The sequence below is a fragment of the Anopheles cruzii genome, chromosome 2 (assembly GCF_943734635.1).
Source record: "Anopheles cruzii chromosome 2, idAnoCruzAS_RS32_06, whole genome shotgun sequence".
Classification (NCBI taxonomy): domain Eukaryota; kingdom Metazoa; phylum Arthropoda; class Insecta; order Diptera; family Culicidae; genus Anopheles; species Anopheles cruzii.
The window spans coordinates 35,757,738-35,785,617 of record NC_069144.1 but is presented as its reverse complement, the minus strand read 5'-3'; the positions used below and the strand labels follow the sequence as shown (position 1 = coordinate 35,785,617).

The 27,880-nt window shown below is 44.6% G+C and overlaps 1 protein-coding gene across 1 annotated transcript; it reads left to right on the top strand.

Annotated features, from left to right (window-relative positions):
- Window positions 1–318: 318 nt before the first annotated feature.
- Window positions 319–27,880, top strand: LOC128269379 (uncharacterized). Its single transcript, XM_053006825.1, has 7 exons — window positions 319–679; window positions 22,548–24,436; window positions 24,525–24,772; window positions 24,849–25,043; window positions 25,126–25,489; window positions 25,625–25,719; window positions 26,002–27,880. Exons 1-7 carry the CDS (start codon window positions 514–516, stop codon window positions 26,351–26,353), a joined length of 3,309 nt encoding a protein of 1,102 aa, XP_052862785.1. The 5' UTR covers window positions 319–513; the 3' UTR covers window positions 26,354–27,880.

Sequence of the window (27,880 nt, the reverse complement as noted above, 5' to 3'; positions counted from 1 at the left end):
ATTTTCTCGGCGGCGGCGTGACCAACGAGCGACGGCCGGAGCGTGTTCCGGCATTTGTTTTAGCCAACCCAACCACCACCCTGACTCGGTTTTGACCCGTTGTGAGAAGCCGCGACGACGACGACGTGGCCACCGCGGATTCATCGATAGTCGAAAGTGTCGAAAGTGAAATAAAATCACCCCAAATCGCGCGCGGTGGGGCAACAAAAAGTGAAACGCGTCACATCACCACGGTGCGCATCGCAAACAAAAGTTTAAAGCGACCGGTGGGCGGTGGGGGCGGGGAGCCAAACAGGAAAAGTCAGTGATTAAATTCAATTAGTGAAGGGCAATAAAAGGTGTCATTGAAGGCGAAGGCGAAGAAGTGCATCGGCGGAGTTAGATGCTGTGCGCTCCGCGGCGTGGTTTACATCACGTCAGGTTGCGCCTTTAGTGGCCACCATCACCATCGCCAACATCTTCGCCTTTGCCACGTGGTAGTGCAGCTGCATCGGAACCCCACCCGGCATCATCATGGAGTCAATGGAGTACGAAGAGGCGCGCAATATGACGCTGCTGTTCTTTCTGGAGCGCCTCCTCGATCGCGGCGAACCGAGAACGCTGCACGACCTTTCCTGCCAGTTTGGGGCGCGCGGATTCACCAAAGAAATGCGCCAGATCGCCGGTGGTAGTCAATCAGGTCAGTGTGGGGTCGTTTTTGCGCCGCTCTCCTACGAAAAGTGTCCCGCTCGCCGCAATTGTGGGGGTATCGATTGACCGAGTGGTAGGCGAGGCAGGCGCCTTCCGGTACAGGTGAAACTTCTTATGCTCTTGCGCACCACCGCCCCCCCCCCTCGGGGGGCCAGTTGCCATTCACCCGCGTTTTATTTGGTGAAAATCGATCCACGCGGGCTCCAGTGAGCCAACGGCGAGGGAAACGTAACGAGGCGGAACGAATAAAATAACGAAAAACAAAAGAAGCAAAAAAAAAACAGACACAACAACGGCGAAACCTAGTCAACAGGGACGAAGCAGTGATGTGGGTGGGTGAGTGTGGGAATCTAGGGCACCACCCGCGCGCTCGGCGCCCGCGTCGCAAAGAGTTGTCTAAGGCCATTTTCCTTCTAATCAAGCCGGCACGTCGCCGGATGCGCCGTCGCTGCAGGTGGCCAGGTTACTCGCGGTGGTGGTTCCTGTGCGCAAACACCAAAACAACCGAAACGACGATGAAAACACATACCCGCCGCCGCCACGGATGTGCTCACATTTTATTATAGTTTATTGTTTTCGGATTTACATCCACAACGCGAGTTCTCTGATGTTGCGGCGGAAGGTCTTGCTGTCTGTGCAAACATTGCCTCTGTGCAGTGCAGGTGTACGTCTTATCATCGGACTCGGTTCTCGTGGCAAGGGTATGTTTGACTTGTTAACTAGAGTGTGTGGAAGCTATTGGCAGACCGATTTCTCCGCACGACGCGATCGATGGGCGATTTCTATGCTCAACAGAAGCATGTTTCCCGCCGGCGCCGGTGCGCCTTGTCCGACCGCCGAGGTGGCCGACTTTACCGAGAGCAACGGCAACGGCTTCCCAGATTCTGTGTCGGCAGTGGTCAGGGGTGGTACAGGAGGATGTTTTCTGGAGCAGTTGTTGCATGTACCTTAATCCAAAGCGAACGAACGAAGCAGGGCCTGGCTGGCCTGGAACCAGCAGGAACGTTGTCTCGGAAAGGTTGAATTGTTCGGATCGGAGTCTGAAGCGGGGGTTGTTGCTGCATGGCTGCCGTTTTCTCAATAATATCATTGGTGCGATTTCATTACACGCCGCAGCCGGCACTGCAGTGTGTGACGTAGGGGACTGGCCGTAATGGCCAATAAATTATAACAAAAATGTAAACCTAACTCTCTTGCCGAGAGCAGGAGGCCGGACATGTGTCCCCGCTCTTGTTGTTCTATCAGCAAGTGCAACTGCATTGTGCTTGCGCCGTCACCCATAAGGACACTCGGTGTTATGGACAGCAATAATGAAAAAAATTATCAGATTACACGATTATAGAAACTTAAAACTTGTACTCCTCTTTTTAAATATAGAGTTGGCTAAAAAGTAATCCATTATTTTCACGGTAGATGACTTTAGTGATCGATATCTCGCAAAGTATCGATCGTACAGTTTCAAGTTTTTGATCGTTTTAAAGCTGAAACTTTACACTTAAAAAAATGCTGTCACTATTTTTTGTTAACTCCATTCAGTTGTGAGTTACCGCAAACAAGAACTTACGGCCCGTATGGTTCTACTGGGTACATGGTGGATCTTGAAAGGAATCGTTTATTATGAGTTGCTTTCGTGTAGCCAAACACTATTAGGGTGATCATTAAGTTTAGACGTGTATAAGGAAGGTGGTGTATAAGGTAAGGTAAGGTGTATAAGGACTCTTTAACTTTAATTAGGTGGGTAAAAGGAACAGTTATGGGTTTAAACGCGGTCGTAGTAGCCTTCAAGACGATCCATGTCGAAAACGTGAAAAAATAGACACAACGTCTGAAATCTTAGAAAAAATACCGAATATCGTATTGGAAAATCGTCGAATCACTGAAAAAGATTTAGTATACGACCTAGCTATCTCATTGAGCAGTACAACCAATATTTTGACCGAAGTTTTGGGTTCGTGAAAGCTGTTTGCAAAATGAGTGCCGCATTCGCTAAAAACGCATTCGAATGCATCTTTCTTGATAACATTTAAAGCGTTTTCGATAGGATGAAGTGGATTTTGTGCACTGAATCATCACTGTGGACGAGGCTTGGGTCTATTACTATGATCCTGAATCAGAACAATTGGCTAAAGAGTGGTGTGAACCCGGTTCTTCAGCTCTGAAACGAGTTCGTGTCCAGAAATCGTCCAAAGAGGTGTAATGTAAGCATCAGTTTTTGAGTTTCGAATGGAATTTTGTTACCGAATTACTTGCAAACTGATAAAACAATAAATTTCGAATATTGTTTAAGTCCTACTGAATGTGAAAATTCGTGAAAAAAGACCCGGTTTGACGCAAATCGGACCATTGGAAACCTGTTAAATATAGTTTTGAATTTCACCCACAAATAATGGATCACTTTTCAGCCATCCTTATATTTTGATTTACGATTTGGCTCTTGTAATATTCCGTTCAATTTAATCCGCTTATGCATGGGGGGAACGCGTGAGAAGCAGACGGACTCTGGTACATTACACAACACACCTTACAGTCTTTTGAATACCGTGCAGACTGCGGATAGAATGTTGCGCGTTCTTTTACAGTTTAAAAGTTTAGTTCATTCAAGGGTTCTGGTGTCAGTTTTCCCTTTCACGTCAATATGTTGCCCGTCAGAAACAAGACGGCAGAAGAGGATTAGTTTTCAAAGAAATCACTGTCCATAGCGTAAGCTATGTCCTTCTCTCTCTCTCACAACCCAAAGCAAATATGTTGTCTTTTGTGACCCGTTCGTTTTGTGTCCCGCGATCCTAATTCGTTACGTCATTTTCCTCGCGTACTTGACGGAATGTGTACGGTACTTAAGGTGACCATAAGCACACCGCAATGCCCTGGTGCCAGAAATCTAAAGGAATTATGGATACGTTTCTTAAAAGTGGCTTGTCGGAGTTCCGTCACTGGGCTTAATCAAGAAAATTGTTGGCTCTGACCTACGTATGCTCGCACAGGAAGATGTCCTCGGTCTGTCTGTCGGCACGTTGCGCGAATAAACACCGGTTTACGACGCACGTTAGTTGAAATTCTCTGGGAGAGGTGACATTGGGCTGTGAAGATGAGCAGATGATGATGTAATGTCGTGCGTCGTAATATGCGAACGACGGCTTGTGATATGTGTGAATGACCACTCTGCGATGTGTCACGCTCAGCGTGAGATGAGCAGCTTTTGTTGGCTACAGCTTGTTTGCCGACACTAAAGTACACATCCTTCGGCTTCGAGGGACAGCCAAGCCATTGCCGTGTATTCGGTAGCCTAATTGTGGGCAACAGTAGCACAATTACGCCAGAACGTGTTTTAAGCCTCCTGGGCGGCGACGGCATCTCGGCAACAGGTGTCCGTTGGCCCCCATTGGCCGGTCGGAAGCGAGGAAGCCACATCTATCAGTCTCCCGCGGGAGCTCGCGGGAAATCCTCCGCCACTCGTCATGTGAGTGGGTTGTGAAGGTAAACAGCAAAGGTTAAAAATCGAACACAACGCAAGGCCCAACAAGAGGCACAGACCGGGAGAAAGGCGCTCCTGGTTCGTGATCTGCAATCGTGGATGGGTGGCGATACGAGTTGGTGGCCGACGCCGCGCGCTGCACGGATTTGCGTGACTTTCCTTTTTCGGTTTTCGGATTCGGACTTTGCTGCCGCCGTTTACACCTCCGGCACTCTCAGGAGGGGCCGGAAAATGAAACGATTGGCGCTCGGTACCGGATGACCCCCCCCGTGGAACGCCAAAAAGGTGGTGGAAAAAAGTGCATTATGATTTCACGATGCAGCGTAGCGATGTTGTTCGGTGGTGTCCGGTCGGCGAGAGTGCCGCGCCCGACTGCAACGGCGACGGCTTCGGGTTGAGTTTTCCTGCCACCGTGCGGTGGCCAAATTAGTAGGGGAAACTGAAAAGAAAAAATGGGAAATAAAGCCAAAACGCATAGCAACCAACAGCATCCGCGGTAACGGCACGGCAGTGCCGGAGTCGGAGATGGGAAAAATGTGTCCGAGCCGCAATTTCGGAAGAAAACGGTCAACGGGCGTCATCCGGCGGTCGAATGGGCTTGCCGTGAAAGTGAACGTACTTGCTGGAGTTTCTTTTTTTATGTTGCTCCAGTGAACGACTCCGTTTCGTGCGTGTTCTGCCGCCCGCGGGGTGTACCTCACCGGATATGGTACATGCAATCAAAAATATGTTGCAAAAAAAGGGTCCGTAGCTGGAAATCACAAACAACAACCCTCTAACGACCACTGGGCAAAACCTGTCTGGTGGGCTTGAGTGATAATGAGCATTTTCTTGTGAGTCAAGTTATTTATCATTTCGTTATTTGGAGGAAATTTATCTTAAAGTTATATGTTTTGTGTTAAAAGTATTGTTTTTTAATTTAGTTAAGAACTTTTTTTTGTTGCCTTGTCACTGCGAATTTAACATTTCACTTTACCAGTAAAGGTAGTTCAATGAGTGGACCGTACACTCAAATCAAAGACGGTGGTACGCGGGTACAGTAATAAGCTAGGAAAAAGGCTCAACATCATAAATTTAACACGTTTGACAATCGATATTGCAAGTGGTTTGCTCAAGGCGGTCTGTCTGTCGTGTTGAGTTCGCTTGTTGACTGTTATTTCTTTTTAAACAACAGAGTAAACGGATAAAATTATGTTTTTAAAGCACGATAATGACACTTCTTTGTCTAATATCGTCTCTAACCTTATCTCTTATCTTTTATTCATCTGACTTTGTCGCCGAAGCTGTGTTCCGAAGACGTCACTTGTCTGAGCTGAGTGTTTATAATCCTTAAATTTCCCTGTTAATTTCGTTCATTTATCCCAAAACGTCATGCATCATCGGTAGTAAATGCTCATTATACTGCTGTTGCCCATTTTTTTTGGGTTCTTTAGTTTGACTATTCGTCTAGATCTAGTATTGTTTTTGATTGAGGGCCGATACAATCAGGATTGGATAGGACCGGTTTGTGTGCCAATCCGTTCTCACTTAGTTTATGCAAATTTTTGAATAAGAGGTAGGTAGTACAGAATGAGCAAATTAGCGCGTACTTTTTTATTTTTGGCTACAAAAAACGGCTTAATATTTTTCGATGCTTTAACATTTATTTGACAGGTCGATTCACCAAATTTATGGATAAAATACAATTTTGGTTGCAGAAATTTGGGAAATATGGAAAAGTTATTTAAAAACTGATAGGTCGTCTACTCATTCGTCAAAAGCAAATTTAATTGAAGCTCATTTCCCCCTCCGTGGCTATGTTAATAAGCAGTATTGTGCTTCGGAAAACCTACATATCGTGCAAGAGAAGCCAATGCACCCAAAACGAGTCACTGTCTGGTGCGGATTTTGGCTGACTGGTTCTTCGGCGAAATTGAAGATGAGAACTTGGACGGCATTTGGTTTCAACAGAACGGTGCTACGTGCCATACAGTGAAAGCCACAATCGATATTTAGGTTATGCGAACAAACCAGCAACTATTGACAACCTCAAGACCCAAATTCACGTGGCTATTGCCGAAATAGGACCAGATACAATCGAAAATGTATGAAAAACAGGTCGACCGAATGAGCTACTGCCAAGTCAATCGTTATGAACATTTCACCAAAATTGTTTTCCATAAAAAAATGTCATGAATCAATCTTTCAAATAAAAGTTCAGGCATCGAAAAATATTCAGCCGTTTTTATTTTCCCACTCGACAAACGGGAGTCGTTACTATATGGTCTGTACGGTCTTACCACTCGGTCTCATTGTAATAAGCACTTGCAGTGCCCGGCTATTTATGCCGCTGTCAATCTGTTCCGCATTATTCGAAGACGTAGCGCAGACGTAGGGTTTTTCAAGGCGTGCACCATTAATAAATTCTGCGACATTCCGCTATAAACTCAGCCCAACGCGAGTGATGCATACAACGAGCGGCACGAAAAGAAATCACGAATCGATGCTCGCAAAAGTGTGCCAGCGTCGGTAACGCAAGGGCGCGAATTCAAAACGAAGTCAGTCAGTCATGCAAAAAGCGATCAAACCACTGTACTGTGCGCGATAAGGCCGCCGTCGACAAGATTGACTCCATTCGACTGCGACGGAATGGGAATATGCTGTACGGACGTTTTCTACTGAATCGCTGTCGGCTTCTTGTTGTTCGCCACTGACCTACCGAAGGTTCTAAGCTGGGCAAGAGTTAAACGTGCGATGTGTGCCCTGGTGCCTTGCGTATGTTGCGGCCAAGTTGCCACACCTACAGATTTCAGGAAACTATTTTGTACCCACCCATCGGGCTCGCCAATGGAATGCCAATGGGAGGGAAATTGATGTCACCGTAGTATGATGTTTTTTTGTATTACATTTTCTTACCTCGTGGTTCGAAGGCTCGCTGTGCCTTTCTTATTTCGTGGTCACTTTACCCTTTTTTAAACTTCCCACCATGGGATCGGCTGTATTTATGATGTTAAGATGATTTAATTAACAGTGGCCTCGTGATAAGTTATGAAATCTTGATTGTGGTGCTGGCAATTTTTCGGCTCCGGTCTCTACTCATAATGATAGAAAAATTATTGTGCAATTTGTATTAAAACAATTAGAAATTCAAATGGGCGCGCACCCCACAGTAACGATATAATTTATTCGTCAATTCAGTAGCTAGCTGTTTTATTTAGACATTTTAAAACTGCGAGGGAATTTATTCGAATTTTGACAGTTTTTAATCGTGCACTTTCCATTTTTTAATAAGTGATAAGGTTGATTCGACGGACTTATTTTTGTTCGGAGACCACATCCTGAAAGCTCCCTTTGTTTGTAAAATCTGTTGAATGTCGGTTGTGCATATCGTACGACCTTCCGTAAAATTCTGGCCATTACCCTGTGAACTGCCCGCAATCACACAACATTCGTTAGTAAATGCTTTTCTGGTGCGAGAGCGCAAATTCCGTTGTACCATCCTGTTAGGGATAAAAGTTACAGGGACACGGACACGTTCACGTTTGACGAAACTTTGTTGCGTGCGTTTTGTCGATAATCTGAACCGTTGTTCTTCATTCCTATCTGCGTGGTGCAAGTTTTACAACTCTTTTCTTTTCAGTAGAGCGTGATGGGGAATTTGGATCGATTTCACACTGCTGTGAAGAGGTCGAGTATTTGGTTTTGCATTGTACGAGTACGTTTGATTTGTCTGAAGTCGCCATGTTTTGAGTGCTCCACGGCGTCAAGAGCAATCACAAGTAACTTTACTGGAATTATTTAAGTAAGAAGTGTTTAAGCAATATCAAATAAACGCTAGTTTAAAATGTGGCGCTTTAGGCTATAACTGTTTACGAAAAGGCAGTTGATGTGAAGTGAAAGCTATAAATTTTGTAAAGTTGCATAATTCAATAATAATGGCAAACAAGCCGAAAGCGGGAGTGCTGTCTTAATTAACATAAATATTGCTAAAAGGTTTCATTATAATTTTGTTAGCGAAAGATGCAAAAATAATGTGATTAACATCAACGGTAGACCCATCTTTGCCATCTATCCCTACAGATGTTTAATAAAACATTCGTGACGTGAGAAAGCTCGATATTTGAAAGTAATTAATAGTTAAACAAAAAAAGAAGTTTTCAATAAAACCGCTGCCCCAATACTAGAAAAATGGAATAAAATCTTGAAAATTTGGAAGCGTCCAAGTATTTCATGAAGTTACACGTCGAAAGTTCATATAGAAGTAGGGTTATGTTACTTGGAGGATGAATACGGTAAATGATTGAGAAAGACAAAACATCAACATAACAGATGTTGTTTCATAAGCAACGCCACACAAACGTTTGATAACCCGTAAACATGATAACTTCCAGAAACATGCTCACAGAAGCTTAAAGTTTAAAACATTCATTCTCATCAACAAAGCGATGGATTGTGTTACTCGTCCTCATACAATCGAAACAATTCCTTTGCACTCTAATAAGGAGCGTTCGGACGGACCTTTGGTTGCCAGTTTTTCCTGTCTCTAAGTGGCGACCATCAACCGACTCACATCATATCTTGGCTACTTTCGATTTCTTCGCCAACGTCACACGCTTCGTTCACACCGAACAACAGTACCACCAACTCTCGGAGATCAGTAGTCCCAATCACTGAGGATCCAAAGTCACAAAATGTCTTGCGGGAGTCGTCGACCCACAATGCAGCACATATACAGTGAAAAATCGCACACGGAAAGCGCGAAGTTGTTGTGCGTTCATCGGACGGTCGCTGAAGAAATGGTGTTGCCGATCGATCAATTGGAGTTCCTGCGACCGCCGATCGATTTTTCGAACTGCTTCTGTTGCAGCGAACGTGGTTACTCGCGACGATTATTCAATTAATTGCCAGTTTCTCTTCTGACGTGTGCTGTGTGTTAGCGGATTGGTGGATTGGTTTCTCTTTCGCATCAATCAAACCGCCTCCGAACCGGCGAATGAGAAATGTGCACATCGACAAACGATTCGCATCACCAAAACTAGGATCACTGTTGTGTAGTGTGCGCGGGTGACCATATTTTCTATTGCCTGGTCGGTCGATAAATTTCCCACCCTCATATTTTTCGTCATCGTCTCACTCGAGCCGAACCCCATGATAACCACAAATGGTTGATGTTTGGATTTTTATTTGTTGATTTATATCTTCAAAGTGTCTAAGTCATCAACAGTGGCAGGAGCATTGTTAACATGAGTGTTTTATAATTTCAAAATTAAGTAACGTCGTAACATTTAAGGAGAAAGGTTAAGTGATGCTTACTGTGATCATATGATCATTTGCCCATGATCATATGCCAATGTGTTTATTGATGTGTGAATATTTTTATCTTACTATAGTATGCTACACTTAGTGTACGCAAACTATTTTGTTTGAACGAAAAAATTATGAGTTTGCTATTAGGTGTGTGAAGCCTAAATTAGGTATTAGGTGTAGTCCGAAACAGCAATATCTGGTGAATACAGCGGGATTTAACAGTCCCATCGGACATTTTCAGGATAGGTTTTGACCGGTTTCCCAGGAGTTCTCTTGCCACATCTCGAGTCTCTTTTTATCTCACTGTTTCTTTATTAAAGCCCACATGCTCAACAATGACCTTAATTATTTCGATTATTAATAATTATTTAGATCACTTTTTGATTAGTTAAGTTACTCTTTTGATGTCACGGACCGCCCGGAGCGCTTGTCATCGTCCCTCTCTTCCTTGTACAACTCAAAATCTGTGGCACGGGATGGGCAATCATCCCCGTCACCCTTCGGCCAAGATTCATAACATTCCGACGTGGGCTTTGTTCAATTTTGTTTACATTTTCATCGTCGTTACTTGACGATCGCAACGAGATTGTTGTGAGTAGGAACATAAAATTGTCACTGAGGGGTAAAAGGATATAAATGGATCTAAGCCAGACCTGGCAGACCTAGTAGTCTCTGCACCAAAGGGACAAATTACAGAGTCATTGCAAATGTCAAAAATATAAAGGACAATCATTGTGTGACCCAACTCATTTAGGAACCCTTGTTTACTAGGTGTGTGCGTTGAGAAGTGAAATATTTTAACACGCAAAAAACGTTTATAAAATTTTAATGCGATGTTCTCTTTTATTCAAAGTATGTGCGATCGCTAGTTATACATTTCTCCTATCTCTCTGCTTAATCATGGATTCCCAGACGAAAGAATGCTTCGACTTTTTAAGTAAACTAATTAGTCTTCCCATTTCGACTTCCTCGTAGAAAACGAAGAGCTGCTCAGCCAATACGTGTCCCATCGATGAAAATGAATGATATTCGGAAAGAACCAAGTCTGGTGAATAACGCGGGGAGGGATAGCAACTCCCATCTAAGTGATTTGATAGTATCCTGAAACAGTTTTGTTTTTTGGGGGGCCTGATGCTTGTTGGCACGGGCCACCAGGCGCCCCCATTGGAACCCCCTAGAATTGCATTTTGGTCGTTTTTCGATCAATGCATGGTTCAAATTGATCATTTGTTGTCAGTAGCGATAGGAATTATCGTTTCCACCAGGTTTTAGGAGCTTGTGAAACACCACACCTTTCTGTCCCATCAGAAAGTCCGTTTTTTGGAGTCCTTCGACGCTTTTTTTTGTTAAGTCAAAATCGCCATTTTGAAATTTTTTAAACCACTCAAAGCACAGCGATCTTCCAAAACCAAGTCCCGACAAGCATTTGGTGCGATTCCGAAGCAGTTTTCTTCGACAGGGGCAGAAAAATAATAATCCCCACAAAACGTCATTTTCAGGCACAAAAGTTGGCATGGTCTAACCCTTTCAACGGTCGTTTGATAACTGATTAATTTCTTTTGCGACCTGGACTGATTTACCTGATGTCAAAATGAGATAATGATGAATGAACCGCAAAACTGGGAAGTCCCAATCGGCAGGTACAGCCATCATTCTAAAATTTCACTTCTCAACGCACACACCTAGTAAACTGTATGAAATAACAGAATAGTGTTTTACGATAAATTATATCTGGATAACAAACGAGCACTTTACTAAACAACTGACAAGAAACACAAAAGTTGTTTTTAGAGGCGAACCGTCAATCGCCTTTCGAAGTACCCTTTTACGATAACATAAATGCTCCCGAATGCAGCATGATTTATTTTGTTGTTTATTGTTTCCATTTTCTCATTTCACAACCGCCACTACTAACGTCGCGGCCGCATCATCTGTTGGTCCTCTTCCAAGGCAGCGCTGAAAACATAACGCAGCTTTCCAAGCAATAATGACGAGGCACCGTTTCCTTTTTTCGCCACGAGCGAGAGGCATGCAATATAGTTATGATTACATGTTGATTCCCCGTTGGCTTTGATCGGAAGCAGTACAAAAATCGCATCGGAATACCGGGGACCCAGATGCTTTCGAATGGGAGCAGAACCGGTCGACGGCACAGACACGGGCGCCCGCGCTTCTCTCGGCTCTCGCTACGGCTATCACCGTAATCATCAGGTCGCTGGTGGCGGGGAACTGTTTATGTTACATTGATCGCTTTTGGCGTCCAATGATGCGCCAGGAGGCAGGCAGCGCGTCCGCTCTCCGGCGTATCCGGTGTGGCGATCCGTGTGAGCCCACCACTTGGCCAGCTTGGTGGCTGCCGCGCAAACATCACTATGCCTGTGCCCTGTTTGCCACACGCAATCACTTTAATCGAGACGATCAGGTCCAAAGGAGCACATAACTCCTGGGCCACAGCTTCCCGGGCCAACTACCGGGCGGAAGTTTATGACTAAGTGTACTTCAATTCACTTGTAATTTACTTAAACAGCTGACATTTAAATTGCATTGTCTGAAAGATTGTATATACGAGGGCTGTTTAAAAAGTAGTAAAACATTTGAATTCTCGCGGGCTACGTATGTTCGATTCTCGATTTTTTTTTGCGTTAGGTTGCTACTCATGTCACTCGAACTTATGGTGACAAGTTCGGCTATTTTGATTAATTAGTCAATTTTTGACAGCTGTTTTGCTGTGCACGTGTCTTGGCTCATCTTCGATTTTTGTCTACTCCGAAAAAAAAGGATGGCGCAGAATCTTCCTCAATTTTTTGTGAAAAATAAAATTAGGAGTACGAACGTATTGGAAATGTTGACAGTGGCTTATGGTGAAGCTATTATTGTAGATTACGGGTATTAAAACCCACCTTTTTTGCAAAAAAATTCAGTCTAAAATCCAGGGGGGTCTTAATAGGTGTAGTCTCAAGCAAAATGGTCTCGCTATGAAAATTGCTCAAGATCTAAATATCACTTACTTTAAAGGAGGTCCAGTTTGGTGCTACAGATTTAGAAAACGCCAGGGTTTGGCTATAAGAACAAGAACAAAATTATCCCAACGAATGCCTGATTTTTATGAAAGTTAAAAAAGCGTTATCTTTCCACAAATTTATTATCAATACCCGGCAACAGTTTAGCTTTGAATTGTCACAGATAGGCAATATGGATGAAACGCCTCTGAATTTGGATTGTCCTGATAATCACACAATTGATGAGAAAGGAGCCAAGACAATTGCAATTCGTACAACAGGTCATGAAAAAAGTCATTTTACCTGTGTTTTGACCTGTATGGCTGATGGCACCAAGTTGCCTCCACTTTTAATCTTCAAACGTAAAACCCTTCCTAAGGACAAAATCCCCACAGGAGTATTGATTCATGTTCATTCAAAAGGATGGATGGATCAGCAGGGCATGGACTTGTGGTTTGATAAGGTATGGTCTAGGCGACCTGGCGGCCTGTTGAAGAAGAATTCTCTTTTGGTTTTTGATCAGTTTAGAGGACATTTGACGGAAAAAGTAAAGCAAAAGGCTAAAGAACTGAGAACCCAGTTAGCAGTCATTCCAGGTGGTCTGACAAGTCAATTGCAACCTCTTGATATCAGTATCAATAAACGTTTTAAGGCAAATATGAAGGAGCAGTGGACCAAATGGATGAGTGAATCTGATACAAACTTAACTCCATCAGGCCTGTTGAAGAGGCCAACAATCTCAGAAGTCTGCCAGTGGGTGAAAACATCATGGGATGCCATCAAGAAAGATGTTATCATAAAATCATTTAAAAAAGCAGGTATTAGTAATGCATTAGATGGCTCTGAAGATGATGCTATTTTTGCCCAAAGTGATTCCTCAGACACAGATGATGATGACATGAAAGAATTAGCTAGAAAACTGGTTAATCAATGTTTGGAAACAGAAGATATGTTTGAGACTGAAGAATTTCATAACTTCTATGACGAATGAGTTATAAATGAAGTCGTTAAAAAATAAAAATAAAGTAATTTAGATTTTTCTTAAATTTTTGATCTAAAAATGAGGAGGGGTCTTCATAGATGTAGGGTCTTAATACCCGTAATCTACGGTATGATCAAAACCAGCGCTTATCGGTGGTTCAACAATTTTCCAGAAGGCCGAGAAGAAGTTTGGTCGAATGTGAACAGTTTTGCTTACAGTTTTCTTCTATTGCAGGGTCGTGGTGTATCATGAGTTGTTGTCAAAGGATAAAACGGCCGATAAAGAATATTTCCTGCAAGTTATTGCGCAATTTACCAGAAGCAATCCGTCACAAATGCCAGGATTTATGGGAAACCCAAAATTGGATGTCGCGCTCCTGCTAACACATCGTGGTTTCTGCGCGAATTTTTGGCAAAACAACACACTAATGATGCCAAAGCTACCTTATTCTCTAGATATGGCCCCCTGTGACTTTTTCTTATTCCGGAAACTGAAAGGACGATGAGAAAATGCAAATGCAATGCAAATGGACGAAAGGAAATGCAAAATTATCAGAACTCTTTGAACACACCTCGTATATTGTATAGATAATACCGAACACCATGAAAGGATCGGTTAAAAATCAGAAATCCAGAAATGCGTTTGAAGTGCGCTGTACGAATGCTCTTGACACCTTACGGTGGAGTGTAGGTGGATGGATCAGTGGAACCACCACAGACACGCGGCGCTTGGTGGTGAAGCGGGGTTTTGAGACACTGTGACAAGGGGGTGACCTCGCATTTTACGCGTTGCAGTGTTTGATTAAGATGCGAAAAGCAGTACCAACACATCCAGACGGTAGCGTTTATTGGAACGTGGACGGAATGTGGCATTGGTATGCGCTCATGTGACACTTAATGGCGGCTACGGCCATCAGACGACATGACGACATCGGTTAGAAAAACACCACAATCTTCTATCTCATATTTTATTTATTTATTGTCATCTCTCAGAGCGAACGATCATAGTGCAGCGCAGACGAACCATTTTTATCGCACATTAAAAGGCTGTTTAATTATTGTTCGTAGAAGCGATCGGCCACGTTTGTTTGTTTTTTTACTAAATGATGCTTGTTAGTTTTTCCCATATGCATTCCAAGCACCCGATTGGATGTGGATCGATTTTATTTGATCCCCCAAAAAGATGAGCCAATCAAGCCGGGAGATGTTTATGATCACCGTGCACCTCCATGATGATGATGTGAGGTAATTCCTGCCAGACATGCTGTAACGGAAAGTAGAGCCCGATTTAGGACCCCGTGCTCTGCTTTACGCCGTGGTGTGCTGAGCTGATTAGCATTAACTCGATTGCAACCGCACGCCATAAATTATTCACACAAATATTTGCTGCCACACAGGCGACTGGCGGGGCCGCCTCCCTCGCCGCACAGGTACGTCCCCCCCGCGAGATCGTGGTTAGTAAATTAGCCTGGGTGCAATTATTATTAATTGCTCCTGCGTAGATTTCTTGCTTTCGCGCGCCCCAAAAGCCGCGTCAGCACTACGCCGGTGCCGAGTAACGATGCTCATTCAACCGTGACCGCGAAGCGTTCGAAAGATTGTCGAAGATCGCGCCGACGTCGCCGCGTCGTGGACCGAATTTAAACGAGGGAAATTGATGAAACACGGAAAAAGGTAAGCAAACTCACGCACACACACACACTTCGTGGGGGTGCGAGCTGGAAATCGAAAATGGAAAGCAACTTCGAGTTGGTCACCGATCGCGCTGCTACTTCTTCGGCGTTCGGCGATCTGTTTTCCGATTGATCCTCGCACCGATTGCAGCGCAGCGCCGCTGCTCCTGTTTGCTTTTCTCGGGGCGGCCACAGTTCGCTATCAAAACGAAAGACACGGCGAAGAAACTACTTTTCATTTCGACCGATTTTTTTTCTAACTACTGCTGCTTTGGTGTGTGTGGCCGCGTTTTTTTCCAAAGAAGTTGAAGTTTCGTCAAAACACAACCGCGATGTGATTGGTCATTTCACAGGTTGGTTGCTTGGGCAACGGACGCGCAGCACGAGGCGAATGGACGACGAGAGCTTCTCATGTTAGGTGAAAGTGAAGCAGGCTTTGCCCGCGTAACTAGTGGGAACCGAAATGATTGGCTAAAGGAAATTGGATTGGAGTGCTTAGAATTTATTCGTGCCGTTTTACAATAGATGGCGTAACTCACTAAATATAACAAATATTTTTTTAATGAAATATGTGTTTGATAGCTACTGTCATTACGCATCTAACGCAGTATAGATTGTTTGGTCAAAGTGTAAACAACACCTGTTTTAAGCATTTGAACATGTCAAGTTTTGATCCTGGTAAAACGTTTTTGTGTGGAGTACTTTTTCATTACTGCTTGCACGGCAGAAAAAAGGATTCTTGTACCGAATCGTCACTGCTGATGAAAAGGGGAGTTATTACCAGAATCCTAAATGCAAAAGGGCCAGCCTGGTGAACCAGGTCCATCGCAACCAAAGCGAAATATTCACTATCGCAAAGGTTATGCTATGCATATGGTGGGATGCGAAAGGTGTGTTGTACTATGAGCTTTTAAAATCTAATGAAATTATTGATGGACAATCCCATCGACTACAATTAATGCATTTGAAGCGAAGCTGTGCCCATAAAACGACGAGAATGGGATAAAAGACATGATAAGCTGATTTTGCAACATGACAACGCTCGACCCCACATCGCAAAACAGGCTAAAATCTATCTCGAAAATGTCGGATCGGCGCTGTAAACCCCGCCGCTGTATTCACCAGACGTTGCTCTTTCGGAATAGTGTCTGTTCCGTTACATGAGTAACGATTTGGCAGCACAGGGGTTAACTTATTATGAAAGTATTGATAAAAGGGTCTCTGATTGGATCGCCTCTAAAGTCGCGGAATTCTATCGACACGGAATCGAGGAACTACCTAAAAGATGAGAGAAAGTAGTAGCTATCGACGAACAATACATTGTACTTTCATTAAAGTAGTCATACGTTTTGTTGTTGTAGTTAGATCACAAATGTCGAATAAAAACCGAATCTGGCCTATCGAATCTATCGTCTTTTGATCATCACGATATTGCGTTATTATTAAGCTGATTGTATTGAGTGATCGGGGTGTATTTTGATATCTCTGATCATTCGAAAGACGACTGCATTCGAATTTGTATGGAAATATTTGAATCTTGATACTATTTCGACGTTTGGAGCTCCTAAAATGCCTAAACATGTTTTGGATGTTTCTTTACAAAAAAAGTACACGTTATCAGCGCGGGACGAGTCAAGTTTACAACTTTTTAGTAAACAAAATCCTTTGGGCATTATCTTGAAAGTGTATGTTTACCTTTTTATGCATGAATGAAAACAAAAGATTTTACAAGAGTCTTCGGGTTTTGAAATGGCGTTAAAAAACTTGCCTTAGTCAGATTGTTTGAACGAAAATAAAATGACAGGACTTTCGATTCTTCGCTGCATGAGTATTACGAAGTGGGTTTGAAAGTCTCAAACGCGCTGCATATAAAGCACGATATGGCGCTTGATTCGGAAAGTGATTAACCAAGTACTCATTAGTTGACACTTTTTCCAAGGCTTGGTCCCAACCCGTCGATTGCGCCCGGCGATATTGCATCGATCGATTGCGGAAAGTTCGCGTGACATGCAAGCGCGATATGAAGTGATAAGACGAAACATGTCAATCAATCTAGGAGAAAGTCAATCGCCGTTTGCAGTACCGATTATCAGAGCACCGTTGGTGAACTAATTGAGCGATATCTACGATTCTCTGCGATCAATATGTAATAAGCATTTTTTCGTCGACATTTGTAGCCCTTTTTTGAAGAAGAGTTTTTCATTCAAACGGTGGCGCTGGTTAATCTGGTGGCACAGAGCTGCTGTCGTCATAATAATCTGCCACGCAATCTGCACTTTTTCCGCTTTCACTGGGTGATGAAAATTGTGCAAATATCCATTCAACCGATGCAGACACCGCTTTATTTGCAAATGCCCCCTGAAGGGAGAGGGTTGAGCTGGGAAAAAATGGCGCCTAGTTAACGAGGAAGTGCCACCGCGCTTCGTGGGGCTTGTCAATCGTGAGGGGACGGTTTGGGGGCCTGTGGGAGTGAACTGCGCCCTGTCTGCGCTACTTTCTTCAAGACCCAACCGTATCTACGCTACTTGCATCGCTTTGAGTGATGATGATGGTCGACCATCGGGGGGTGCCCTAAATTTGACACATTCGCACATACCAATTCTGGGAGCCATGTTGATGATGATGAGCCGTTTTATTGTTAATTATATACGACAGCCCGGCTGCTCCATGCCGGGTGAGAATAATTTTTGACCAAAACTTGGTACGAGGTGTCTGCATTGTCCGTAGGCATTCGCTGGACAGGGAGTTCCTTCGGCACGACCCACGGTTTGCTGGACCCAGCTTTTACCGTTTCAAATTAGTACACCGAAAGGGGCGACCCGCCAAAAAACACTCCCCGGTCACGTCAGCTTGGATTATCTCCACCGTCCAGTGGAAAGGTCACCGTGCAGCAGGTCCCCGTTAGAGAGGTCGTAAACATCTATCGAAAGTGATTTCCTACATCTCGTGTGTGTCATGGTTCATTTTGCCCGCGCGGGGTTCGTCAGGAAATTAATTGCTCGTTCGCGCGATTCTTCCTCGAGTTCGTTGTGCAGAAAAGGGTTTCCTTTTACCGGCTTACGGGAGGCTCTGCTCCGCTGCTGTTTACACGAATTACAAGTGCGTCACAGCCAATCGATGGAGCTAATCGTGAGCGTTTTACTTCTCGAAAGTGGCACAAATTACCATAGCCAAGAAGTGTGGCTGGGGCGTATAAACACACGCCACGCGCGCGCGATACACGGTGTAGGTCGATTTTTTGCGATTGCGAACTTTGCTAACAGCCGCACCACCGGAGGGCGGATTTGTTTGTGGTCCGATTTTATGGTGCCGCTGTGATTGCTTTCGCCTCGTCTAATTGTTGAAATCGGCAGCAGCAATTGGTAACAATTCGAACGGTTTGTTGAACTTCGTTCCTCGCGAATCGCGCACCAATGGCCATCCATTATTGTGCTGCGGCAGCAAAATCCTATACTAGGAATAAGTAAGGTTAAGTCGATACCTCTAAGTGTAGGACTCATAAATACGTCCCAACTCTTTTTCCAAAATTGAAACAGCGTTATTTGCATTATGTGAAAATTTTATAATCTTTCTATAATGTCGAGCTTATAAATTCATTTGTGTCTCTTTCGAAGAACCACGAATAAGCTTTTATTATTTAACAAAGATGATAGATCGCATCCGAAGCAACGGAGTACTTAAAATTCGTGAGGTCCTGAAGAGACTGTAACACATCGTTCAATAAGTCCCGAGACTAGCGTACAAATGGCGCTAACAATGCCATCTATATACCGCGACTCAAATCGCGACATCAAAAGCGACTACTACATGGTATTATTGGATCGTTTGAAGGCCGAAATAGCGAAAAAACGCCCAAACGCCCACAGAAGAAAGTCACCTTTCATCAAGACAACGCACCACGCCACCAGTCAATCAAAACGATGACCAAATTCAACGAATTAGGCTTCCAACTGCTTCCTCATCCTCCATACTTGCCGGATCTGGCCCACAGCGACTACTGGCTCTTTACGGATCTCAAAAAGATGCTCCAGGGAAAAAGATATGGCTTGAATGAGAAGGTGATCGCTGCTAGTGAGGCTCATTTTGAGTCAAACGACAAATCGTGCTACAAACATGGAATTGAAAAAATAGAGAGGTGTGGAATTGTTGTATTACACTTTAAGAAGATTATGTTGATGAATAATAAAAAAATTTGGCCGATAAAATGTTGTTTTCATAGTTAGTCTCGGGACTTATTGAACGATGTGTTAGGTGTAGTTAATTTCGGCAGACCTCCAAATCATTTAAAGTCAAACGGAATTTGGGTTTAATGCTTCAATTGTGGAATAATTCTTCAGAAACATGGTTCTATAGCTTTCCTTCACTCCTTATTGACCGACATGTTAGCAATCGCTCTCTGGTTATCCTACCAAATCCTGGTCCGCAGATGATCAGATCGGCGCAAAAGTGATTTCCGTTGCATCAAATGCGGCGAATAAAACCGCATCGATAGCCAAGCGCCATCGATCAATTAGTGTTTTGGCTTGAGGCGGAGTTACTTAAACCTCACAGTTTAGACCCTGTGAGGTGTGTTTTTCAACCTAAACGGCTATGGTTATGAAATTGAGATGTGATTGTAAGTTTACGATAGTTGCGGTCGTTGATCATCGCCATCATCATCATTCATGCAACCTTTTCCGCAATCGATTACATGCAAACGAAAGCCCAACCAAGCCCCAAAAAAGGGCCGCGCTTAATCTTATCATCTGTTTGGGGTTGGGTGTTTGCTGGCCCCAGAGACCCGGGGACCGATAAATATTAAGAGGTAACGGAGGTTTTCTTTCCCCTCGCGAACCGGAGAGTGGTTGCATGATTCGTTTTCCGGTGCGACGTGAGCCGAAATCATAACGCTTCGAGCGCAACGGCACAACATTCAAATGTGTTCGTAGAGGCAAAGACCGATGTGTCAATCGCGTGGTTCAGTCGTCGAGAGTGGTGACATTGGCAGGCAGCTCCAACTCGTTTCCAGAGCCCGCGCACCCCGGTGACAACCCGTTTCGAATGGTGGTGACGTGAGACGACGTCATCCACACCCCGCCGGGACGCCCGGTTCTCCACGAAAAGGGTGAACGACCCGCTCAGAAGCGCCATCGTCGTGGCCGTAGAATGGGTGTTAAGTGTTTTTCGCACCTGATTTCTTGGAGGCTCTCGAAGAAATTCACGGGACGGCGGAAATCTTCCAATGTGGCTTGTTGGCATTTTTTGAGGCCGCCGGTGATGTTTACGCTTTACCCACATACATAAATTAAACAAGTTTGTGAGAGGAATTTATTTAGATTTTACGCCGCACAATCACGGGCTGCGTTGCGGGAACGCGTAGAAACGCACGTCGGAGGACGAGCCTGGCCATGGTTTGGTTTCGACTGTTTTCCATGTTCTACGCTGTGGCTCTGTGGCGGGTTGGGAAGCCGAAAAATTAGCCTCTATTAAACGCGTCGACGGCAGTTGTAACACTTTTAACAGTCGCAGCCCCGCCGGTGGGATCTCTGATGGGAGAGTTTAGTGCGGAATTTGTCGTCACAACTTCAGTTGCACAATGCAACTCTTCGGTTGCGGCCCCTCAACGAATCGGGAATCATTGTCTGTTTGTTGTGTAATGGTTTCGGCTTGAATCTAGATCCGGCCAAAATGTCGGCGTCGACCGAGCTGTTCTATGTTTTTAACATCGGTTGTGCTTAGTGTAACCGGTAGCAATATGCCAATCACACTTTCCCACACTCAACGACCGTCAGCAGCGAGTGGCAATGGCTCTGGCGTCAACTGTCGGGCGTCTACTGAACCATTTCTTCGCACTTTAGGTTGGCAAAATGGTTACATGCAAGCGGAAGTCAAATTATCCCACACGCATGGGGAGGTTCGGAGGATTCGGTGGTTCACTTCCTTCCATTTGGTCTTTCGCTCTCCCCGCGCGCGCGCGTATCGTTTCCTCGTCGATGCACTCAGGTTGTTGGGTGTCGTTATGCCGTTTATTGATTTTTAATGTGCTCGGCCGGGTCCGGTAGAAATGGTCGAATTTGTTAGCAGCGTTATTACACAAACTCCTCAACCGACCTCAGTCGCTGGGTTGGAAAGTGTGCACTTTTTCTTAAATGCTGCGAAAACGAGAGCCAAACGGCGATGATTTCGAACTGCCCGCGCGCGTCACTCCGAAATTGCGTTATGATGCGTAACGATAGTTTTGTGGCTTAATAAATTGACCCGATTTACACTCCGGTGCAGTGCTGTTTTACGCAACGTTACGAAAGATAGCCGGATGGGCAGAGAAGAAGCGGACGGTGCTTCGTTATCTCCGTTGACACGGAATTACGTCTGGTGTGTGTGTGCTAGGTGGCCTAGGAGAAATGATAACATCTTATCGACAGATTTTTATCAACCACTCTGGTGCAGTCGCCTCACACTTGCTCTCGAAATCGTTTCTTCTGAGAGAACTCCTTTTATTTACTGACTACTAGTTGTTCCCAATCATGGGCAATTAAGAATACAAAAAGGGAAACTGTTTAAGAGCAAAAACAAAACCCATATACTTAATGGAACCGGAAGCAAACTCCTTTTAAAATTGTTGTCCGATCAACGATCAACGATCGCTTGGAGATGAACTGACAGACATTTGTTTGCTTCATATTGCTCGACACTACAGCAACTAGAATACATTAACTTATTTGATATTCAAAATGCACAAATAGAAATGAGAAACGTGCGATAAAATATTGCGTTTCTCAGTTTACTTGAAATATTGCAGGCAAAAACTTGAAATGTTGTAACCTAATCGACGAAGAACGTAAAATGATCTTAAATTTTAACGGTAAAAATCAAAAGGATATTGTCAAAATATTCGACAAAAGTAGGGCAACAGTCGGTATGAAAATGAAATTCGTGTTCAACGTATCAAAGCTGGTTGGCGTAATAAATCAACACCAGAACGTATTAATAAACGTACAGTGAGAATCTAAACTACAAATTCTCTTGTATCCGTCAGGTTTACAAGCCCCTTTTGTGCATATCATCCGATGTCGAAAAATCAGGCCTTGTTTTCAAATGTTTTCGAACCCTTGTTTGAATTCAAATTAGCTAAATTTGAACAAAAAAATAGTATTTAACCATCGGCATGCTTTGAAACTCTCCTTACACTGGGAAAAGGTGCTTTGGGCTGATTAACTTTTGGTAGATCAACATCAGAAAGTAAATTACAAAGTCATTATGGTTTAGGGATGCATTGTTTCCATGAAACTTGCAAGTCGGTGACTTTTCCTGGTCGTGTTGACTCAAAAGCTTACCAAAACTAGATGTAAGAAAATAGTATTTGAAGGAACACTTGATATTGGTTCAGATTTCACAAATGAAGAATCGTTCATCTGTATCTGAAAATACTAATTCTTTTCTCTCTTTCAATTCTTACTCTCATTGTAGGCCTAAAGAAGTTTCTTGCTCAATATCCGGCCCTGTTCGAGATAAATGGTGATTTTGTGCACATCAACTCGTACCAGTCGAACAACCAGGATGATTCGTCGGTTTCGGGAAAACGAGATTACATTAAAGAGGCGAAAGACTACTTCAAGCACAAGCTGCTCCAGTACGGCAAAGGCACGGAGGTGCCCATTCGCAGTCTGCTCGGGCACCGTAGCCAGGCGTCGCCTCAAGTGCGCCACATCTCCGGACAGCACATTCGCGAGTTTACCGAGTTTCTCCTCAAGCACCCGGACACGTTCCAGGTGATCGAGAATGAGAGCGTCGTGCTGGTGGGCTGTGAGGACGAAGAAGAGGTGCCGGCATCCGAGAGGCTCCACCTGCCAAACTCGACGATCGATACACAAGCGACTCAGCAGCTGCTGGACTCGTTCGCTACGGTGATCGAGATCAAGGGCCCCATCTTGGTCGATCAGCTGTTCCACATGGTGACGTCGAACTTCCCGCAGGAGCAGTGGTTTCACATGTTTAAGAACCCCAGCGATCTGAAAACGTTTTTGAAGCTGTTCTCCGACTGCTTCCACATCCAGTCCAATCTAGTCACGCTGCTGCAGAAACCGAAACTGTCCGATGCGCACATCCGCCAGGCGCAGGACAAGTTGAACCTTTCCAACAGCACTTTCCAGGGTGGTCAGCATCATCAGAGTAATCATAGCTTAGGTAATATCAGTAGCCACAGCGGTGGGTCTTCCGGGAGTCCACATAATCTACAGGCCGGCGGTTACATCGGCCGGGACGTCGGCGGAGGCAGCGGCAGCAGCATGATGGGTAGCGCGAACGGAAGTAGCAACACCAGCCGGACGGCTTCACCGAAGAATATGATCGGAGATTTCAAGCTAAACGAACCGGTTTCGGTGGGCCTCGGTGGAGGCGCGGCCAACGTGTCCAATGCTTCGACGCTGGTGTCGACCATGAAAAGCGAACCGAACAGTGGCTTCGATAGTTTGCTCATAACGAACGATTTCAAAATGGAAAATCTGTGCCCCAGAAACTGCCCAATGCTAACGAGCTACTCGACGACGACAAAGCTCCTGCCGTCGCCAATGGCTAGGACGAACGATACCGGAACGAATACGGGTTTGGGGTCAGGAGCGACGATCACTCAGGACTCCCGGGTAGGGAGCGATAGAACCGCCAGCAGCAGTAGTGTACCGACATCCAATACCGTCACTAGCAGTGGTGGTGGTGGTGCGGCTGTGAGTCCCAAAAATCAAACGCTCAAGCAACGCATCAATAGTCTCGTGATCAAAACGCTTGCCGAGAACCTGGAGAAGGATAAACACTCGATGAGTGCGATCCAGCTGCAGCAACAGCAGCAGCAACAACACGCGGTCTCGCCACCCGGTCCTGGGACGACGGGCGGAACCGCCGGGGGTGGTCAGGGAGGCGCCATGTCTCCGACGCCTCCTCCGGTGGCGTCCGTCGGTAGTGGTAATGCAAGTCCGGTCCACTCGAACAACTACTTCATTGGCGATACGTGGAAAATCAAGGTGCTACAGAATACGCGGGTAATTGCTACGGTTAAAGAATCACTGTTCGTGACCAACGCCATCCTAAGGTCCGCCCTTGAGGAACAGGCCATCGTTTCCTTCGACTGTGAGGGCATCAATCTGGGCGTCCGTGGCCAGATAACGATGGTACAGCTTGGCACAACGCGTGGCGAAGCGTTCATTTTCGACATTGCCACCTGTCCCGATATGGTAGTGGAAGGAGGGCTGAAGGAGATTCTCGAGTCTGAGAAGGTGGTAAAGGTGATACACGACTGCCGGAATGACTCGGTCAATCTGTTCAACCAGTTCCAGATACTGTTGCGGAACGTGTTCGATACTCAGGTAGGCACGACTCTGGCTATTGTCAATTTATACGCAAAAGCGACACACCAGGGGATTTTATGTACATCTTTCTCTCTTTCACTTTCAGTCTGCACACGCGGTGCTGCAGTTCCAGGACCAGGGCAAGCAGGTGTACAAGGTCAAGAACGTATCCCTCAATACATTATGCGAGATGTATAATGCAACCGTGAACCCGATGAAGGACCAGCTAAAGAACGTCTATCGGCGCGACCAGAAGTACTGGGCGCGGAGGCCATTGACACGGGATATGCTGCTGTACGCTGCCGGAGACGTGTTGATTCTGATCAATGAACAACTCTACCTCAACATGGCGACGTAAGGCGGCTTGCCTTGAATCAGTTTCCCAACGAATCTTATAAAATCATTACTTGTAAAATCTACCTACCTACAGATCAATCAAGTCTGAATACCGTGAGCTGCTGTCGGAGCTGTGTACTGAGCAGATTTTAATGCTAATCCGCCCAGTGGACGTAAAGATGCGCAAGAAGCAGCGGAAAGTGCGATCGGAAATTCAGGACCTTAAGGTGAAACTAAAATCCGCCAGCAAAAACATTGTCCTGAGCAATCGAGAGATCAGACTGTTGAGGTATGAAGTGATTGATTACGACGCGACGCTCGTCAGAATTTATTCGAAACAATCGTTTCTATCTATCGTCGGTCGGTCACAGGTATATGGATTTGACGGAGGAGGAAAAGGAGAAGCTGAGAGTGTCGTACAAGGTAGCGAAAAAGTTGGACAAACTGGAAAATTACGACCGCGATCGCTGTGATCAGAGCGATTCGGACGATGAGTGTGACGCCACGGAGCAGGACTACCAGAGTATGGACAGTGTTCCGTCCGACAACTCGCTACCTGGGACGGGTACGGCAGGCAGTGGAACGTTTTCACCGAAGAGCTCCGAGCCGCCCAGTCTGACCGAGTCAATGCAGCTGATGGACGAGATCCTGTCCAACACAACGATGGATCGAATGGCCAAGATCGACAAACTGGAAGCGATCCTTTCTGCCGCTACGCTACTGCCGAACGATCAGGTAATGCTCAGGAACCACGAAGAGAGCGTGCCAAAGAAAAGATCGACTTTCTTTGTGCCCGCCATACTGTGTTCATTTGTCGGACATTTCTGCGGAGTTTTAATTATTTTTCGTTTGTTACTTTCACCATTTTAGTCGTTCGCGGACACTATGTCCAGCTTCAATGCCAATACAATTGTAGTAACGAACGATAATGTTCTACAGCCAGCAAAGGAGAAAGACGCCAAAGGGTAAGTCCGGATACTCGACCGGAGCTAACGATCGATATGAAAAGTAACGATCTAATTATTGTTGATTATGTTCAAAAAGTTTAAACGCTGCTAAACTTTCTACAATTTCTACGGTGCTACCGTTTCTATTGAATAATCGATCATCACCTTGTTTTAAGATTGTTTAAAATCTATCCATTTTTTTCAAATTTAAATGATTATAAACCGTAAGAAACATATTGCTCCATAAAGAACAAAAACTCCCCTATCAGATATTGAACAGTTTTCTTTCGTTCCCAACAGGCGTACGAACAAACCCGGTTCGAAAATAGCGGCACGTTTGCAACACTCCGTAACGCCTCCACCAGCTCAAGTAACCGGCCACTATCAGCATTCAGCACAGCACCAACAGATGCCACCGAAGGAAACGAAGGATGCGGGATGTCAAACGCTCAGCACGGGCGATATTGTGATTACGAAGATATTTTTCAAGGAGGATCAAGACAAGGCGAAGGCGCAATCGTCCGCCGACAACATGCTCACCACACCGTCGACGGCTCAGCCGACGGACATGCTCAAGAAAAACGGTACTACCGGTGGTGGCGCTCTCGAGATGATGGCCAGCGGCAAGCAAGCGCAAGCGCAGAGTGCCTGAGAGCAGTCGGAACGCCGGCGAGAAGATAAGAATGCGATCGTCACCTCTGCACGATCGTGTTCTTCGCGACGAAGAGCGAGGAAAAGAGCGTCGATAGGATTAGCACCACAGCCCTATTTAGGTTGTAGCTGATCGACGCGGCGTTGATTGGGGTAGTGCTTTTTACGAAGGTACGATTTTAAGATGACCTGTGAGAGGTTGGTGGTACCCTCATTCGATTGTTGAATTGAACAATAACGACCCACGAACGCATATTACGACGAACGCCTTTTGATAATCGAACGCAGCAGCAATAATTTATACATTAATTTATTAGTGATATAGGACGAAACATATACACCCCAACTACACACACACATACTCTTTTCCCCTGCCTGAAGCGGACCACAAAGGACTATATAAACATATTTTATACTTCATATTTATACCAACGATTACGAAACTCATAGAGTGAGACAAACGAATATGAAACTACTCCACTGTCTGTGGAGCAACTATCGGCAAACGGCTTCGCGAATTGACAAAATGCAGTTCCGTATAGCGAGTGAGAATCAAGTTAATGGAGAAAATTCGTGTTTCTTTGCCCGCTGTCTGCTGGGCATTAACTTTTTATAGTTAAATTAACTATACATATAAAAATAATTTAGTAAAAAATCAATAATTACATCCACGTAAACGCAAATAACGAATGCGGAAGCAGGAACGTATGAATATTTACGCATGCTAGGGGCACCCGAAGTAGACGGCATCAGATCGACTGTTTTAGAGCCTTTCGATAGTTAACAGAATAGAGGGAATACATATATATATATAATTTATATACACATACAAAACGATTAGCCAGCAAACTGTGAATTAACCAATCAAAAGCAAGGCACGTAAAAGTAATTGCTTGTTCGACGTTACTCAAAGCGCAGCGCCTGTAACATATATATTCTAACAAAGGCCTTGTTTAGTAGAACTTCTCGAACGTCGACATGATCCTTATGGGACAAATTTTTCGAACTAAAGGATAAACATTGCACTAGAATGGGCAACATATCTTATGTTGTTTGCCGATAAGAAGGCTTTTTTTGGATTTCCACCGTGATGGAACAATTTGGTTTGGTGCAATATCTGTTGAACTAACATTTTTTTTGATCAATTAAAATTGTTGAGGTGATACGCCTTTAAAGGCGTGCAGGTTTTTATAGTTTAGAGAAGAAGATTGCGCAAAACGGGAAGAAAAACGAGTGATTAGCGAAACGAACGAATTAGCAAAATGATAGTATTTGGCATTGTTTTGAAATCAATATTGAGTGAACTTTGTGTGTGAAGCATTGCTTGTTACTGCGGCACGTACCAGATTACATATATCGAACGAGAATGTGCATTGCGCAACAAATATTGTAAACCTAAAACCTTATGTTAGTATCACTAACTGCAAGCATATTATTTGAACTGTTAAAGTAATCAGCCGTGTAAGTGCGCTCATGGGGCAAAGGGAGATAAACTTGAAACACTGATGAATTGTAAATGAACACCGAG